The sequence below is a fragment of the Cyrtonyx montezumae genome, unplaced genomic scaffold (assembly GCF_038088225.1).
Source record: "Cyrtonyx montezumae isolate F1298 unplaced genomic scaffold, pur_monq_1.0 scaffold_11, whole genome shotgun sequence".
NCBI lineage: Eukaryota > Metazoa > Chordata > Aves > Galliformes > Odontophoridae > Cyrtonyx > Cyrtonyx montezumae.
This window is the reverse complement of record NW_027071837.1, coordinates 3908749-3926261: the sequence shown is the minus strand read 5'-3', so window position 1 is coordinate 3926261 and position 17513 is coordinate 3908749. Positions and strand designations below refer to the sequence as shown.

The 17513-nt window shown below is 43.2% G+C and overlaps 1 protein-coding gene across 2 annotated transcripts; it reads left to right on the top strand.

Annotated features, from left to right (window-relative positions):
• The first annotated feature begins 8058 nt into the window (after positions 1-8058).
• On the top strand, positions 8059-16278 carry MOSPD1 (motile sperm domain containing 1). Of its 2 annotated transcripts, none has more exons than XM_065729426.1 (5): positions 8059-8307; positions 8491-8566; positions 11391-11617; positions 13269-13430; positions 15747-16278. In XM_065729426.1, exons 1-5 carry the CDS (start codon positions 8154-8156, stop codon positions 15776-15778), a joined length of 651 nt encoding a protein of 216 aa, XP_065585498.1. In that variant the 5' UTR covers positions 8059-8153; the 3' UTR covers positions 15779-16278. The 2 variants fall into 2 exon arrangements, with proteins under 2 accessions (XP_065585498.1, XP_065585497.1); XM_065729425.1 differs by having other exon boundaries at positions 11391-11620.
• The last annotated feature ends 1235 nt before the right edge of the window (positions 16279-17513 follow it).

The following is a 17513-nucleotide window of genomic DNA, read 5'->3' as shown; positions in this document are numbered from 1 at the left end:
ATTCTCAGCAGGGTCCCACAGACAACACAGAAATAGATCCTACACTTCATAAAGATGATGACTATCTCTAAAACCCTAAATGTTTGCTCTCTCTGAGGTTTCTAAATGATTATAAATATCATGGTGTCTAAGAACCAATTAAGGCTTCTTTTATGCAGCTTCATAGAACAAAGCTCATGTCAAGAACTCCTACATCAATACGCGTAAGCTCAGACACCAAGTACAAAGAAGTGAACCTTGATACCTGTCTGAAGTATACTTTGGGCAAAATTCACTCAACTTAACACCTGAGTGAGAGTTAAATGAGTGTCAAGATCTTACACTGGCTTTATTCTCAAGAATGAGCACGCACGAAACCTGCCCTTGTTTGACTTCAGTATTTTAAAGTGAGCTATGCTGTACGCAATAGCTTTCCCAAATCAGTGTATGTGCTCTGAAGGAAACACAGCTTTCTGGCACGCTGTACTCACCAGAGGAACGTCACAGAGGCCACTAGCAGAGGCACAGAGCTAAGGTAAAGGAATTCTATGCTGGAGCTGGCTTGCTTCCAAGGCAGTTTGGAGCACGGGCAGTTGAGAGCTTTCAGATGTCGTTACTCTCCTGTATAGACATGCCTTGAAAGGGATTACACTTTAACAGAGGTTTAGATATTTCCTCAACGGTGCTTAGATATGTGGCTCCCAAGGTCCACATTATTAGTCATAAAAACAAACATCCTAACCCCTGACACAAAAAATACACACTAGAACGTTTAAGTCCCAAGCCACGCAGAGTGGGAATGCAGCACGCTGCCACTGAGGGGTGGAAATGTGAAAAGCTGCCTCAGAAGCAAGCTAGAAAAAAAAAGCCAAAACTTTTAATGGGTGATTTAAAGGTACAAAAGTTGTTTGGACAGTATAGGTTGAGCAATTCTTGCTTTTATTTAAGTCAGAACGTTTAGGCTGCTTTAAGGTGGTAGTTTGAATGCAGTGCTTTATTTCTTCTGATAATCTTTTAAAATGAGACAAGTATCTTTTATGGAGTTGCTTGTTTTTATAAGCTCGTATCAACTAGAAAATTCAAAACACTGTCTACAGAAAGACAAGATAAAAACAACACAACATGGGTGTGAATGGAAATAATGCCCATACGTCACCTCATTTCCTGAGGTATTTGAAAGGCGAAGTGTATTTGCAATGCTGTGCCACGGAGAAGGCAACTGTCAAGGAAAACAAAATTCACAGGGGTAATCAGGCATTAATGCTGTTTTTCTCACAACTTAAGAAAATCTCCACAACAAATGAGTTTAGAATCTCCCATATAAAGTATTTAAACAGATGGATAATCACCACAGCAACAAAAAACACTTCCAAGGGAAGTCATTCAGGAGCATTCCGCATTTGCAGGCTCCAGTCTCAGGTTTCTGGCTGCAAGCAGGCGGTATTTTATGTAACAGAAGACTGGCCAATGTTTTTAGGTAACTCACAGTGGTTTCCAAGGTAGGTAGAAAAATCAAAGAGGACCAAACATAAGCTGCAGGAACAGAATTTTTGTTTTACTCCTCCAGTTTCACTTAAAGTGACCTCACAAGCTTGTCACAGATTCATTACTGCATCTCATGTCTCTGCTCCTCTGAATCTATATTTCTGACTTCCTCCACGTCCACATTTTTTTTTCCTTACTTTTTCCTCTGCCTTACCAGCATTGACACAATGTCATTCTGCCTCTGATCCAAAACACAATTGTTCAGGCAAAATAAAGTAAACTGATAAGGAATTGGAAGAATCTAACAATAAAAAAGAGAACTTCTCATCAATCCGTGAGATCATTCTAGTTACTGCCACACGTGTGCTTCTTCCACATCTCAGATGAGCCGCCTACAGACAGCACATGGCACTTGGGCACAGCTGTGCACTCCTTACAATGCTCTTTTCAACCATGTGAAGTATTGGGCATTGCTGGCAGGGCAGTGAGAAGAGAGGCAGAATTCAATCAGTCCTGGTTTGGGCATGCTCCACACCAAAACTGCATCAGTGAGTTTATCAAGCAGCTCCGCAGTACTTTTGTGTGTGTCAGTGCTAGTTAAATAGCAGTGGCACATCCATATGTTCAGTAATGTCTTGTATGAAATACAATCTCTCTCGAGGGCTCGTTATTGCAAAATTGCCACTGACGTGGGGTGTGTGCTCTCTGGTGCATCAGGCACAACAAACAAGGACAGAACACTGACTCCTACTCAGATGTACACAACAGTTTCCACATTTAATTGGAGTCAACACAAGGCTTTTAAAATACCAGAATAACTCAAAACAAGGCCCAGCGATAGGCGAGTGCAAAAGGAGGAGTCCGGTGTGATTTCTGATTTTCAGAAAGCAGTCAGGTGCTGAAAACACTACTAAAAGTGTGACAGAAAACAACACCAAAGTTGAGTGCTGGAAACTCAGAAAGGGAGATCCAAAACGAGCTCTCAGTGAAGGCAGAAGCCTGTAAACCTGTTCAAAAACAGTGATTCCAGTTTATTTGTAAGCCTTTAGAAATACTACTACGAGCTGACTGAAACTTGCCAAGACGCAAAATAAATCACCAGTTTTCACTGCAGGGACTTCCAGAAACAGACAGGATTATGATTTCTCTATATATTCCAACGGTAATATCGAGCAATTTGTGGCTATAAAACTTGTGATGAACTACCAGCAACTACGAGATCTGCAGAAGCAACTGTCTGAGCAAGGGGAGCGCAAACATATCTTGGCTCAGCTGTAGAAATGAATACTGCTTTCCATTAATGACACCTAATAACTCTTTTAATGACTTTAATGACTCTAGACAAAATACACTCTTTCCCGTCCTGCATTGTTTCATGACGTGAACGCTGTTTTGCTTCACTGCAGAAGCGTACACGCTTCACCTGCAGGTAAACTCTGGTAATGGGTAAAATGGGTACAATGGGTAAACGTCAGCCCTGCCGACTGCAAGGTTTAATGTAAATCTTCATTGTTCACCCGGCTCACGCCGTGCATCTCACGCCCTGCTGACAGGGCTTACACAGCGCTCCCAACAACCCCTGCCCCACCCACGAAACCCCCACAGCTCCACACAGAGAGGACTCCCGCCCGCCTAACTGACATGGCGCCGAGAGGCGGAAGCGAGGCGCGGGGGCGGGGCTTGCTGACGTCTCGCGATGGCTGGCGGCAAGAGGGAGCCCGCCGCCATCCCGGCAGCCATAGCGACGACGCTCCCCGCGGTGACGGGAGCAGGCGGGGGGGGCGGCGGCGGACAAAGGGGGCGCCGCGTGAGCCCGCAGCCAGCGGCCCCGAGCGGTGAGTGCGGGGCGGGGGCGACGCCTCCGGGGCGGGAGGGGAACGCCGCGTCCTCCGTGCCTTCCCCCGGCCCGGCGCCGAGCGGCCCTGGCTAGGCCGGGCCTCCCGTTGGGACCCGCCGCTTCTCCCGGTGAGGCCGCGCTGCCAGGCCTCAGCCGCGGGCGCGGGGCTGCGAGGGGCGGCTCGGCGGGCGCAGCGCGGTGTGCCGGGCCGGGCTGGGCTGACGGATCGCTGCCGCCGCCTTGATCTCCGCTGCTAAATAACAAAGGGAGCGTGTGCCGTCGCTCCTGTTTCTCTGCCTCCGGTAGGTGCGCGTTGAGAGTCGGATTAGAGCGTCTTCTTTCCCGTTTCTCTTAAGGAAGAGAGCGTTTCCCGCGGTGAATCGGTGGCGGCTTGACATTTGATCTGAGCGGTTGAACCTCGGGGAGAAAGGCCACGTAGTGCTGAGCGCGTGTCCGAGGGCCGCGCTGAGCACAGCCTGAGAGCGGCACAGCGCGGGTGCGCCCGTGGGGCCCTCGTAGCGCTCTGATGGATGGGGCAGAGCCGCTGCCCAGCTGGCATTCCGTACACCCCTGCTCTTGCACGCCTCAGTTGTGTTAGAGCAAAGCTTCCGCTGTCCCCTTGTCAGCGTTTGAAAAAAAAAAAAAAAAAACAACAGAAAAACAGTGTGGACCAAGTAAGTTTTGCCATTGGTATGATTTATGCGTGTGGTCATCCGTTCTTATAAGTTCCCATCTGGGACTGTTCCCATTTCCAGCATCCTGAGGACAGTTACGACACTTCTCATCCCTCTGTGCAGCAGCAGAGGGTTCGGGAAGGCCCGGAGTAGTTCTGCCAGTTCAGATGTGACTGTCCGCCCACTTCAGTGCTGTGCAGGATGCGTCCCTTCCTAGATCAGCAAACTGAGGTGAGGTTAACCGACTTGCTCAAGGTCACAGTGTCAGTGACAGAGCTGGCAGTGATGGAACCCTTCCACCCTGACTGCCCGCTCTGCGCTCACCGCTGGATGACTCTCGCAGATAATTGCAGGGAGTTTAAACATTGCATTGCCTAAGTGTGTTTTGAGGCCTTCACAAACCTTTGGAAAGACAAAACGTTTATAGATTGCTTCGGATCTCGTGATCCGTTTGCATGTAGCTCACACTGAAACTTTTCTTGATATTGGGAGGAATTTTGAAGACTTCCTGGCTTATTCTGTAAACACATGCTCAGAAGTCATCCACGCCTCAGTCATAGATTTATTGAGTAAATGATGTGGAAAAGCTTCTTGTATAGATCTAGGAGGCAGATTAGGGGATAGAATAAACATAGATTACACTGTAATTACAGTTTTTAAAAGGAGGACGTGGAAACTGTGGCTGTAAGGAGTCCTCTGAATCAAGTGTTTACCAAGTGATGCTGTTATGTGCCACTGTTTGGAAAAAAGCCAAACAAGTATGCTGGGAAGCCACAGTGATGGGCTGCTGGGAGATAAAATGGAACAAAAGGCTTCCCCCCCCTTGTGTACTTTTTCTGCACGTAACTGTTAAATACAAACAGATCAGAACAGCTGTCATTTCTGGGCCTACAGAGAAGTTTCACTTCATGCTTTTTTTTTTTTTACTGTCAAGTTAAGTTTGTGAAGAAAGAGATTTCAGAGGAAATGCTGACAGTTTCTGCTGGTGTAACATGTTCATTGTGAATTTAGTAGCTTCAGGGAGGAAAGATCCTTTCTGAGATGAGGAAAATACAGATAATGGTTGGTCTGGATTTCAGAGAGCCCTGGAAAGCGAGCTGGCACTGTTCAGGTGTTGCACCCCAGCCCTGTCCTGCAGGGAGCATTGCATTTGCCAGAGTCCTGCTGCTGAGTGGAGTTGCACTGGTGCTCAGAGGTAGAGACCACAGGTCTCTGTTTTGTGAAGGTTTGTTCGTGCTGATCTGTGTGTTCTGGGATTCGCTGTGGTGACCATTGGCTGTACACAAGAATCCCAGCGTTGCTGCGTTGTGGCATGGAGAACAGAGATGGCTGAGTTCCTTTTAAGTGCACTGCCAGCAGTGCCAGGGCAGCAGCTGCACAGCTGTGTTCTGGACATCAGCAGCAGTCATGCTTTAGGTCTGATCCATGCAAAGACATTTTCATCATACAGACTTCTTCTGTTTAAAAAAAAGTAATAATAATTTTCTGAGAGTTTATTGTTGACGAACACTGTGTGAAAGGTGCGTGCTGTTAGTCACTCTGAATCCCCAAATCTCCACAGAGATGGTGCTGTCTCTGGGAAAAGTATTTGAGCTGATACTACCTGGTGAGGTATCCCAGCAAGGTGACTTGTCAGCTGAAATAGTTCTGTTGGAAGCAATGCTCGTGGCTTGCCTAGAAAGCTAGAACTGTATATCGTGAGTGACACTGCTGTGTCAGCAAATACATCTGCTATGGAGCTGAGTTTGCCAGATTTTACTTCTTTCACTTTGAGTGCTGACTTCTTATCCAGCCAAGTTAAATAAGAAAAGGAAGCAATAATGGGAAGTACTTCTTTTTAGGGTTGGTGGCTTTCAATGTGAAAACCTGTGGAATCCTGGAAGGTTTGTGCACTGTTTCCAGTATGTAAGAACAAGAACTGCTGGTAGGCTCCTGGTGGTGCGACGTGTGGGGTCAGGAGCACCTGCCTGCTTGCTGTTGGCTGAGCTGGGGGAACTGGAGCTGTGCTGTGATGCCAGGAATCAGAATGAAACCCATGCAGTGTTTAATGGGATTTTGATGATTTATTTATAATCACAGAATTGTAGGGGTTGAAAGAGACTCCTAGAGATTGTGTAGCCCACCCCCCCCGCGCCAGAGCAGGCTCCCTGCAGCAGGCTTCACGGGCAGGCATCCAGACAGGTCTTGAACATCTCCTGAGAAGGAGACTCTGAAGCAGGCAATACTGTTATTGGTTGTATAGCAGAGAGCCAGCTGTTCTCGTGTTAACTTACTGTATACTATGTTTTTTTTTTTTTTTGGGGGGAGGAATAATAAAGTAAGAAATCTGCCTATCAGAACCTTCAGAAGAAATTTCCTATGCTGATTATTTAGCCTAATCTTACATTAGTAAATAATAATATATTTGAAGTACATTAATTATTAAAATGGAACGATGAATCTCACTTGGCAGGAGCTCGTGAAGTTTTGCAGGAGGTGATGTTTACAGCTGCTCCACACAGTGATTTTAGAGCTCGTTCATTCTTCTGAAACAAAATGGGTTTATGAAAATCCCAAGCGCTGCCACAGAGCCCCAATTGCCACTTACAGATCTGTTTCCTTTTCCAGTCCCTTCTTAATAAGGGAGCAGAGCATCGACTTTGGAACGTTACCATTGGGGATTTGTTTTCAGAGTATTATTAGCAGCATTTCAGTGAAGAGGAAATAAACCTGTGCTCTGCAAAGAAAGCAGACCCAGGGAAAGGCATTCCAGTAAGAGGAGTTCTTGAAGGAGAAGTGGCTATTTGGAAAAAGAGAAGAAATGGAAAAGCTGAACAAGAAACACAACCTGTAAATCTAAAGACGTGGCTGCAAAAGTAGCCTAGGGATGTTCGAGCAGACATGCACTTCTGTCACGTTTCAAATACGAAGCATCATCAGTTTGGTGCTTGGAAATGTAAACACAACGTTTTGAATGCAGAAAAACAAGCTTTTATTTCTGTTTGTTGGTGATGATGTGGCAATCTGCTGCTAGGAATTTCAGAAACTAGATTTCTTGAGGTGCAACCAGATCGGGAGAACAGCTGGAGCGGGGGCTTTGTAGAGCTGCACTGAGAGCAGAAGCTGCAGCTCGTGAGCCAGTGGGAGCTTTCTATTCATTTATTATTTTCTACTGTAGAATAAAGCTAAGCTTCAGAGGTCACCTTTAGTTTGATAATAAACCAAGAGGAAGTAAAGTCTGACAATCTTGGGGAACAATAGTTGAAGCTGTTCCGCTCTGTTCTGTCTGCAGTGTGTAAGATCTCTGGCATGCGTGCTGAGGAATCTGCCCCTAATTTTATTGTACAAATTACGTTGGGGATTGTTGCTTGATCAGGTCAGAGGTTCTGGTTTTAGTTCTGGAATGAGACTCAAAATAAAAACCTTGGGGGTGGCAAAGGAGAATTACGATGGCTATGTTTTGTTTAGAGGCAGAGTTGGTAGAAAACCTTTCTTATTTCTTAACTCAGTAACAAATCCAACATCCATGTGGTGTTATTCATCCCAGTCGTTTTTCGATTCATTACCAGTAATTACCATCCAATCATAACAAGACCTTAATTTAAACAAAGTGTGAGGATGTTCCCCATTCCTTCGTTCTGAGTGTGCCTGTGTGAGCAGATACCTCAGTTACACTTCATCCAGGAACGTCACATGGGTCACAGTGCAGTCTGACTCTCCCTTCAGCGATGCCTATTGCTGCCTTACACCTTTGTTTCCTCCTCTTGCTCTTTTCCCAACTGTTTGTTTTCTGAGGTGAGAATGGCATTTACCTGTGGTGTTTGCTGTGTGTCTCAGAGCCGTGGCAGACCTGGGGCTCCCAGCCTACGACAACGCTGAAGAAGTGCTAATGCATTTCTTCCAGAGCAGTCTTAAATAGATGCAATCTGATGCAAATAGAAAAGGTATTTCCACGCTTTTGAAAGACAGCATTTGGTTATGTATCTACCTATATCCAAGTTCTACCTGTTCACATCTTTGTTGCCTGCCTCAGTTTAATATAGATTCATGGAAACAACCTTCTTTTGTCTTTTTTTTTCTCCTTTTTTCCTTCAGAATTGCCAAAATGCTTTGGAATTCTTAAACGATTCAAAAACTGAAGTCACTGAAGATACAAAACTCATACGAACACAAGAAGCAGCAAGGAGGATTCAGTGCCAATGCAGCAACAAAGAAGACAGCCAGAGTTAGTGGAAGGAAATCTTCCTGTTTTTGTTTTTCCTACAGAACTTATATTTTATGCAGATGACCAGTCAACACACAAGCAAGTGTTGACTCTATATAACCCCTATGAGTTTGCCTTAAAATTCAAAGGTGGGTTTCTTAGGTTAAGTTGTATTTAAGGATTAGTTGGTGATCTTGAACGGTCCAATTATAGTTCGTGTAACAAATCGTACTTGCAACAAAACCAAAGCCCTGTCTTCACATGTATCTGTTGATGAAATAACTGAAGTGTTAATCTGTGACTTGTCACCTCTGCTCTCCTTTCCTTTGCAGTTCTTTGTACAACTCCAAATAAATATGCGGTGGTTGATGCGACTGGTGCAGTGAAGCCACAGTGCTGTGTTGATATGTGAGTCAAAAGTACTTGTTGTTTTCCCTGATAGTGTGACATTTGATTACCTTGATTTCTTTCCTTATTGTAAGAGGCAGTAAATTATAGCATAGATAGCATAATTACATTATATAAATATTACAGTGTTCTCCTGCTCTCCTGTAAAGACTGGATGGCCACATGAATACAGTTCTTTCGCTCTAGGGCAAAGGTAACTATTTTGAGGTATTTATTTTCTCTAAGCAAAAACAAAATGCTACTAAATGCATCCTGTAGTATGCTGTGTAAACCATCATTGAGAATATTTCTAACAAGAACAAGACCACCCCTAGGGTTGAGATTTCTTAGTGAGGAATATTTGTTTACAGATAGACAAAGTGAAAATGTATGAAGTTTTACTGAACACACTTTTCTGGGGCATATTTAATAAAGGTACTTTTGTCCACTTTTCACCCTAATCACCTGTCTTGTTCTCCCTGCTCTCTCTCCCCCTTTCCCCTCCTTTACTTGTTTTTCCCTTCAGATCCCAACACAGTAACAGAGGAAAAAAGAGCACTGGTTAAGTTGCTCCAATAATGTGTAGGGCCTGCAGGCTGCTAGAATTCAAAGTAGAGGAACCAACAGATGCAACTGCCCAACTGTTTTCATTGTGTTTGCAGCATTGGAGGTGAGGTACAGATAGAAGAAAATAAACGAGAATGTCAGCGAGCTACTGCAGTGTTTGCAGACGTTTACACAGTCTCGATGTTTAGTTCATCTATAGCTAAAACAAATGCATTTTCTTCAATAAGAAAAATAAGAGGTGTGCCTATTTCCTGGGGAGTTTTTGTGGCAAAGAAAACCCCATCTGTTTCTGCTGATGTTGTTGTCCAACATCAGTGTTTACTGCAAAGATAGGAGCAGTACTAGGTAAGTGTGGCCATTTGCCAGATAAACATATTCTACAGAGCTTCTAATGATGCAACTGTCTCTAAAAAGAAACATGAGAATGTATCTGTTTATAAGGGGCTGCAGAAAACATCTCTGCTTGGCAGCAGATGCGTGTTCTCATAGCGCAGCGTTACGTACAGATTCCATTTAGGTTGATGGTACCATGATACTAAGAGGAAAAAAAACTGTACAGGAAGTCTTAAGGGGAGAAGTAACTTACCAGAACAGCAGATTTAGTTCTCAGGGTTGCATGAATTACTGTTGTCAGGGGAAAAATCCTGTTTTAGTGAAAGCACTCACCTGACACTGAGCTTCTTGAGAGCCTGACATAAGCACAGTTTTCTTTCTACAGTAAAACTGCAGACGTTCCTATGGCCATCTTGCTTAGGAGGGATGACTTAGTATCAGTTTCCTTGTTGAGCAGTCTGTTCAAACTGTATACTAGTTGCTCTATGTTTATGATTGGAGATACCTTGTGATACATTCCTTTAAAAGAAATCTGAAATAAACATCTGTTTCTCATTGCATTTTAATGTATACGTCTCACAAAGGTACTACTCTTAAAATTGTTTTCAAAAAGCTTACATTACAAATGATAAAACCACTTCTTCCCCTTGGGACATGGCAGCCTTCTTGAAGCCACATCACTTATACAGAGGTGTTTTTTCAGGTTAGCTGTTGTTATCTTAGAAATTTAGAGTAACCTCGCATAAGAGAGGGGGAAAAAAAAAGTGTCTTCCACTCCAGAAAAATACCTATACTTTGTTTTAACTCTGAGAGCTGATACAACTTTAAAAAAAGAAAACATTCAGGATTTTGTGCTAGATGGATATTTTCTTAATGAATCATAAATGCAGAGAGGAGGCAGGTGAGCAGAGCAGTGTGCAAGGCAACACATTGCCTTTGATCAGTGTTATTTTTAAACTGTGCCTTTTATGTCCTGCATATGACTATTCCCATTAACTACCATAAGGCTACAAGTAATGGAACAGCTATCACAGTGCCTTAATTTTGAACCATCTTGGTCAGCTTGTTCAAAACAAGAGTTCACAGTGGACAGTACAAAAGTTTGAGGGAAAAACCTCCAGGCATGGCTCAGTGTATGCCTGTGCTGCAGTCAGAGGTATGATTGCAGAGCTTGTGTGGGTAACACCAGGCCTCGCTCTTGCTAGCTGGTCAGATACCTGCAGGATGTCAGTTCAGGCTGCAAAATATGCTCAAGGCAGAGAGAGTGCTGAGCAAAGCTCTGACAGCACAGAGCTCTACTGTTGAGAGCCAAGCTTGCTCACTGAAAGATGGGACATGTTTATACAGGTACATTGCTTAGTTTTGACTGCAGTTACATGCTTTAAACTGGTGAGTTTCTGATTTGGAACATCTCTTTAAAGCTGGCTGTAGAATAGATAGTTTTGCTTCTGAGAAAACAGAATTTTAAAGCTTTGAGCCTGTTTTCCTGAAGAGACTTCTGCCATCACCTTGCCTGTCCAAATGCTTGGCAGTCCTTCTTTTCTTCCCTGTCCCCCTGTACCTTCTGACATTATTACACAGCATATAGCAAAATTGTTTTAAGAGGAGACATCTTTCAGATAATGGATGTTTTGTGAAAATTGGCAGTCAGGTCCCTAATGGTGTGTTCTGAGATGAAGAATAGTTACTCCTTTTTGGCCAGCCAACTGGAGCAGATATATTTAGGAACTGGAATTACCCTATTGTGGTGCAGCAAACATAGGGAGGAGAGAGATGAGGCAAGATCAGATCTTCAAGAACACTGAGTGACTGAGGATGGAGTGGGGTTGTGAACTATTGCATCTTTGTGGGGAACACAGGGGAAACACTGGCATTGCAGAACATAACTCCACAGGAGGTGTGATTTTTACTGGCTCCTCTGTTTGAATGTTTTTTTACTGTGCAGTGTGATTCGTCACAGAGACGTCCGTGCTTCTCACTATGGTGTGATAGATAAATTCCGTCTGCAAGTGTCTGAGCAAAGCCAGAGGAAAGCACTAGGGAGAAAGGAGATTATTGCAACTCTGCTTCCATCTGCAAAGGAACCACCACAGCAAAAAGAAGAGGAGGAAAAACGAATAAAAGAGCACCTGTCTGAAAGTGTCTTTTTTGAGCAGACTTTGTGTCAACCAGGTAGTTGAAATCTTTATCCCTCCCGTTCTCTGAATCAGTTTTAAATAGTTTAAATGAATAGAAAGACTAGACTAAAATAAGCTTCAGATTAACTTTTTAGTTACCTTTATCACCAAGGGATGATAGCACTCAGGCAGCAAACCATGATGACTCTGCTTGTGCCGGCTTGATTAATCATATTTGTTTTCCTTTTGTCTGAAAAGTACAAAAAAAGCAAGATTATTAGCTGGAAGCTCTGCATGTGCTTTGTATATGAAGAAGTGAATCTACAGTCTTGGGCAAAGCCTGGACCAAACAGCTAAATCCAAGTGAGAGAGAGAGAAAAAGTATTGAGTCTTACTGGAAGTGAAATGAATGGATCCTTGACTTCTGCTGTAGTAGAGTGTAATATTCTTGTCACTGCTTGCTTTTTTGTGACAAGAACAAAAATAAATTCCTGAAAACACTGCTTGAGAGCATTTCTGCTGAAGTCAAACTGTTTCAGCACTTAACACGTGGTTTGCTGGCTGCTGGAACACCTTTTATTACAAAAAAAACTAACAACAGCAGAACAACCTCAGTGTGTATTGCAGAAGGACACACAGTTAAACCAAACCTACACTGTCTCTGGGCCCACAGAACAAATAGTTAATGTGATAGTTGTTCCAGTACAGAGGGTTTGAACCATCCTGAACAATCTGATGCTGGTCTTAATCCAAATGCTATTTTTCTGCTTAAAACCTTTGTTAATTAAATTATATTGCTTGCTTGTAGAAAAGCAGTGAACAGCAACTTATGGTCCTTGCATGTAACCTGCAACCTAGAAATGACAGACTAGATGGAATTAAAACAGGACACACAGTGCTACTCACAGCGAGGACAGAAAACTGTGCTAAAAACATCTGTTAACTTCTAACAGGAGGTTCTTAGGATTGTTGGATGCTAAGAGCTCAGTTGGGAGCATTCAGCTAGCACCTTACCAGCTCTCTTAAAAAACAGTTGAACGGTCATTGAGGAGGTTCCAGCCATTAAACTGCAGCACAGCAAAGAGCACAGAGGACAAATGAAGCCATGGTCTGCATTTCCTGTTCAAATCACTGAACTGCCATGGTGGTTCACTCCCAGAGTTTTTAAAGCAAGTAAAAAATGCTGCTCATCTGTGGCATGTGAACTGGTTCTGGGGCAGGCCTTGAATTCTTCTCTAAAGGGAGAAGGGAAACTCATTGAGCCAACACTGTGCTCTTGCTCTAGCCAAGATTTGTTCTGGAGGTGTAAGTAAAGTTTTCTGCCCCTGTACCTCCTTTTGGTGCTCTTTCCCAATTGACTGCTAATTGCACAGGGAACATATCAGTGTCAGGATGCATAGCAAACCTCAGGCATTGCTGAAACATCGAACTGTCAGGAGTGTGTATATATAGCTGCTAGGCCTGGCAGGCTGTGTTCCTCCAGAAGGGAGGGATTTGGAAAGTCATGCGAAAACAGATTCCAGCATCAGCCTTGGAACAGGGAACAGCAGCCTCCTGCTCTGCAAAATGCAAAAAGCTTAGGAAAGTGGATGTAAGAGTTGTTTTCCATCCCCTCCAAACTCAAAAGGATAAAGAAACCAAGATAATGCAGTTCTGATGCTGTATGGATCGATGTTCCCTACAAGTGGTACTGTTTTGTTTTTCAGAAAACAGACCTGCCTCATCGGGACCTAGTTTACTAACAGTCTTCCTGGGAATAGTGTGTATTGCAGCACTGATGCTACCTACATTGGGGGAAATGGAATCCCTGGTGCCTCTCTACCTCCATTTAAGCGTGAATCAAAAGTTAGTTGCTGCTTATGTTTTAGGTAAGTGTTCTGGATTCTGTGTTTTAGGGCAGCTTCTGTCATTTGGGAAACTTCTCATCTTTGTCAGCAGCTTCAGGAAACCTGGAGGCAAAGAACTGCCTTACATTTTCTTTTGTGTTCCCATTTACACTCTAAGTTACAGCCAGAGTGATATACGAGGGGAAATTGATTCTAGTCAATATTAGAAACAGGCCCCTACATGCTAATTTGACCTTCATTTGATGACTGGCCAAATTACTAATACCTGTAATTATCTGCCAGCAAAACTGAGTGGAATGTACTACTGTTTCTAATACTGAAATACAGAGTTAGTCTGTTGCAGAACCTAAAGCTCTTCTGGTTTTCTCTCTCCAACCCACATAAGGTAATCTGGAAGGCTGCTTACTCTCTTCTTGATAAGCAGTTGCATTGTTCAAAACTGAGCTGTTATTGCTTACTAACAGCTCTTTCTGACTGCTAACTTGCTCCTAAATTAGGAAGCGTAGATGAGTTGCGCACTTCATTTGATTGTCTGTTTTTCTGTGACTTTCAAATTGGAAGAGCACTCACACTAAACTCAGTTCTCCTGTCCCAGCACCTGGCAGAAATGAGAATCTAAAGGAGCTAGGCTGCCTCACAGTGGCAGCTGGAGGTGGGAGAGGATGCAAGATCTTGTTGATTAAATGCTGTTTAGTGACTGTTGCAGGTTAGTCTGTTGAAAGGCTTTTAAAACTCACCTGTTGCTAACCAGAAGCCTACATCTTTATCTGAGCTGATGGTAATGTATTTTCAGATTAGAATCTTGCAGTAAGCCTTGTTTTATTTTTTGCTTCTAGTTTTGAAAATAGTTCCAATTTCTGCTGGTAACAACAACAGTATTAAACCATTTTAAATAAACCTGTGGTTTAATGGCTGTAGTTGTCACCAGCAGAAACTGGCACACATTTGCAACAACATACCTGCTTCTGTGTGCACTATGGAGTTCCTGCAGGTCTCGATTCTACTGCTGCCAGGGCTCCTACTGCTCATGAAAAGGCTCCTCTGGGTACAGCACTCCTACAACACAAGTAGATTGCCCTTACGAAGGTATAAACACTTTCTTCCACAATGAAGTACAACTGGATTGTTTAGTTTTTAACTGAAAAGGGAGGTTTATGCCACACCACTGAGACTGTATGACATTAGAGAAGAACTTGCTTTACAGAAATGAGTTAAACCTGTACATGAGGTCCAGGTTGTTCCACAGCACCTTCCAGAAGCTTGTTACTCCACAGTGATTTAAATAATCCAAATTAGGGCCTACAGCAGTTCTGGTAGTGGTGATTGTCTGCCTGAGCTAATGCAGACCTTTATGAATAGCTGAACTGTAATTCCTCTTTAATGGGATGAAATGCTTGTCTCATTGAAGGCAGCATTACAATTCTGTTCTGGCATGCTTTTATTTTTAAAATCTTTATCAAGTAAATAAGTTACATCAGTATGTAAAGGCAACATAGTAGAACAGTCTCAGCAATTTCTTTGTCTGGTGAGATCTGTAGGCTTTAAGATCTCTGCTGTGAAAGGCTATTACAGTAACGTATTCCAAGCCTGAAAGAAAACAAGATCGCCTAAGAACTGATAAATTGCTGTTTTGATGTTACAGAAGGCCTGTATTTTTCCCATATGCCTCTTTGCATTATGCTAAATAAACTCATGGCTAAGAACTTTTTTCCTTTATCAATACATAATGTGAGTTTTTCAGTGTGCTCTGAGAAGGTTTGCCAGCCCCATATTTTCTGCTTTCATCCCTGGAGCCTCTAGTTTTAATTGTTTTTCTCTGCTCTGTCAGAGCATGCTGCTTTCCCTCCCTTTATAAAGGTCACAGGGCCTGCAGAAAGCTCCCTCTGCAGCCTGCATGCTCATCAAAGGCTGGGTTTGGACAGCAGGGTGATTCTGCAGAGAACAGAAGAAAACATCTTTGAGCTTTTTGCTGATCCACCTCACTGAGGGCTCAGTGTTTGAATCACACTGCCCCTGAGCAGCCCACGTCTCAACCAATGGCTTCCAGCAGTAAACTTAGTGCTGAGATTGCAAGGTGGAGGAGATCTTCCAGCAGCCACTTTGGCAGTTGTATGGAGCAGTTACAGCTCCTTTGAAATTCAGTTACTGGGCACATAATGGTGCTAGGTATGTAATGTCACACACCGATTCCTGTCAACATCAGAACTTGGAGCAACACTTCTGGTATTTATGAACTCTTGTGTGCATCACTTCTGCCTTATTTTCTGCCCTGGGAAATGGTAACTGCCCCATATTCTTGGAAATCTAAAGCACACAGTTATTAATCCTTTCTTTCAGGTCTCATCACCATGGTTATTTTGAGAACATGAGCAATGACCGAATAGGACATCAAACACCTTACTGTACATTCACATCATGAATGTGGACTGCCTTTTACTCCCATTGGGCTCATCAAGATGCTAGCAACTCTGTTCAGTGATCTAAGATCCCTTCAGAAGTGTAATATATTTTAACTATGTATAATAAATGAAAGACTCAAAGCACTTTTAGGTGCTTCTGTAACAGACAGCTACGAAATGTTCAGTGATACCTGTGAAAATCATTTGAAACACTTTTATATTTACGCCTACTGTAAAAAAAATCCTTATTAAAGCAACATTTGTTATTTTTAGTCTATGTTCACATCAGTGTGTGATCACTATAAAAGCAAACTGTCCTCTGTAAAGTGATTGTTTGGTTTGTAATTGTACATGCTGAGGCTGATGCCTGACACTTCTGTGTACGTACCAGGAGCAGGGGAATCGTGGCTAATGGTTGAAGAAAATGGAGAATTTCATCAGTGAAACTATGAAATAAACCATTAAATTCAGGTGAAGAAGTACTCCTCCAATTCCTTACTTCATTGTTACTGATGTATCACTGAGTGCTCATTTTTGTACCTGGGGAGGTAATTTCTGCAGCAGACATTTTGTACCGACTGTGGACAATAAAGACCAGCTCTGTAAGCAGGTGCTTTCCTTTCTTAGGGCTGCATGCAACCTGTGAGCCACGTGGCATTCACAGAACCTGAACTCACACTGCATGTAATATGGAATTCAGCACTTTTCCCTGCTTTACAGACCCACTAAGAGCAGCAAAGGCCTTTTCCTCCAGCTCCCCCCCCACACCTCCCAGCTGAGGCAGGATTTCTTCAGTATGAGGAACTCCCACCCAAAGTCCCCTGTTACATTCCAGGTGAACATTTGCCCCATTTCACACAACACATTTCCCTTCTGACATTTCACTGCAGATATGTTTCATTCTAACATGTTTTCTTTTCACTGTGACTGCGTTTGGTTCATACGTACCAATTTAAAAGAAGTCTATAGAATAAATACGCTTTAATCTGTGTAGGAAGCATTTTTGAAGTTGAACTTTCCCCTCCTGCATGTTATGGGTCACTTCTCTGGACTTTGTGCATGGAAGCACAAGGAAACCACACAGCCATCACTGTTAAAAAAAAGGATGAGGTTGAATTTACGTTCATAACCACTGTAAATCTCTTACATGTAACAGTAAGTCTTTAAAGGGCAATAAAAACGTTACTTCAGCTTGATTGCCAGGTGAACTGAGACTGTGTCCTCTATCAGCATCAGATGGGAAAGAAACAGACATTGAGAGTTCCTAAAATAGCAGCGTTGGTTTGAGGGGTTGGTGATCCAGATCTGCTACAGAGCTCCTGCAGCCACACACAGGTACACGTGGCCCAGAGTTCTGCTCCGGAGCTGCATGCTCATAGCTTGACTGTTAATTACCTACACTGTTAATTTGGAGTTTCATGAGACACATATCACTAACGTTCATTTTCAAGGAAAACAGAAGGAAGCAACCAGCATGGAATGAACACCTTGAGCAAAGAAACGGGAACAAAGCGTTATCAGCAGCCAAGAGAACAACATTGGAATGTTTCTCGTTCAAGGTCCAGCCAGGAACAACACACACTGTGCATGGAAACTTTATCTGCAACTCAGCAGCTGTAGATAAAGCTCACGCTTAGGCAGAACAAGCATGAATAAACGTCAATTTTGATTTCCCTGTTTCAAGGAGATTAGGATATAATCACTG

Coding starts and splice junctions, on each gene's coding strand:
- MOSPD1 (XM_065729425.1), top strand. CDS start 8,154: ATGCAGCAACAAAGAAGACAGCCAGAGTTAGTGGAAGGAAATCTTCCT. Junction 8,567..11,390: donor CCACAGTGCTGTGTTGATAT/GTGAGTCAAAAG, acceptor TTTACTGTGCAG/TGTGATTCGTCACAGAGACG. Junction 11,621..13,268: donor GACTTTGTGTCAACCAGGTA/GTTGAAATCTTT, acceptor TTTGTTTTTCAG/AAAACAGACCTGCCTCATCG.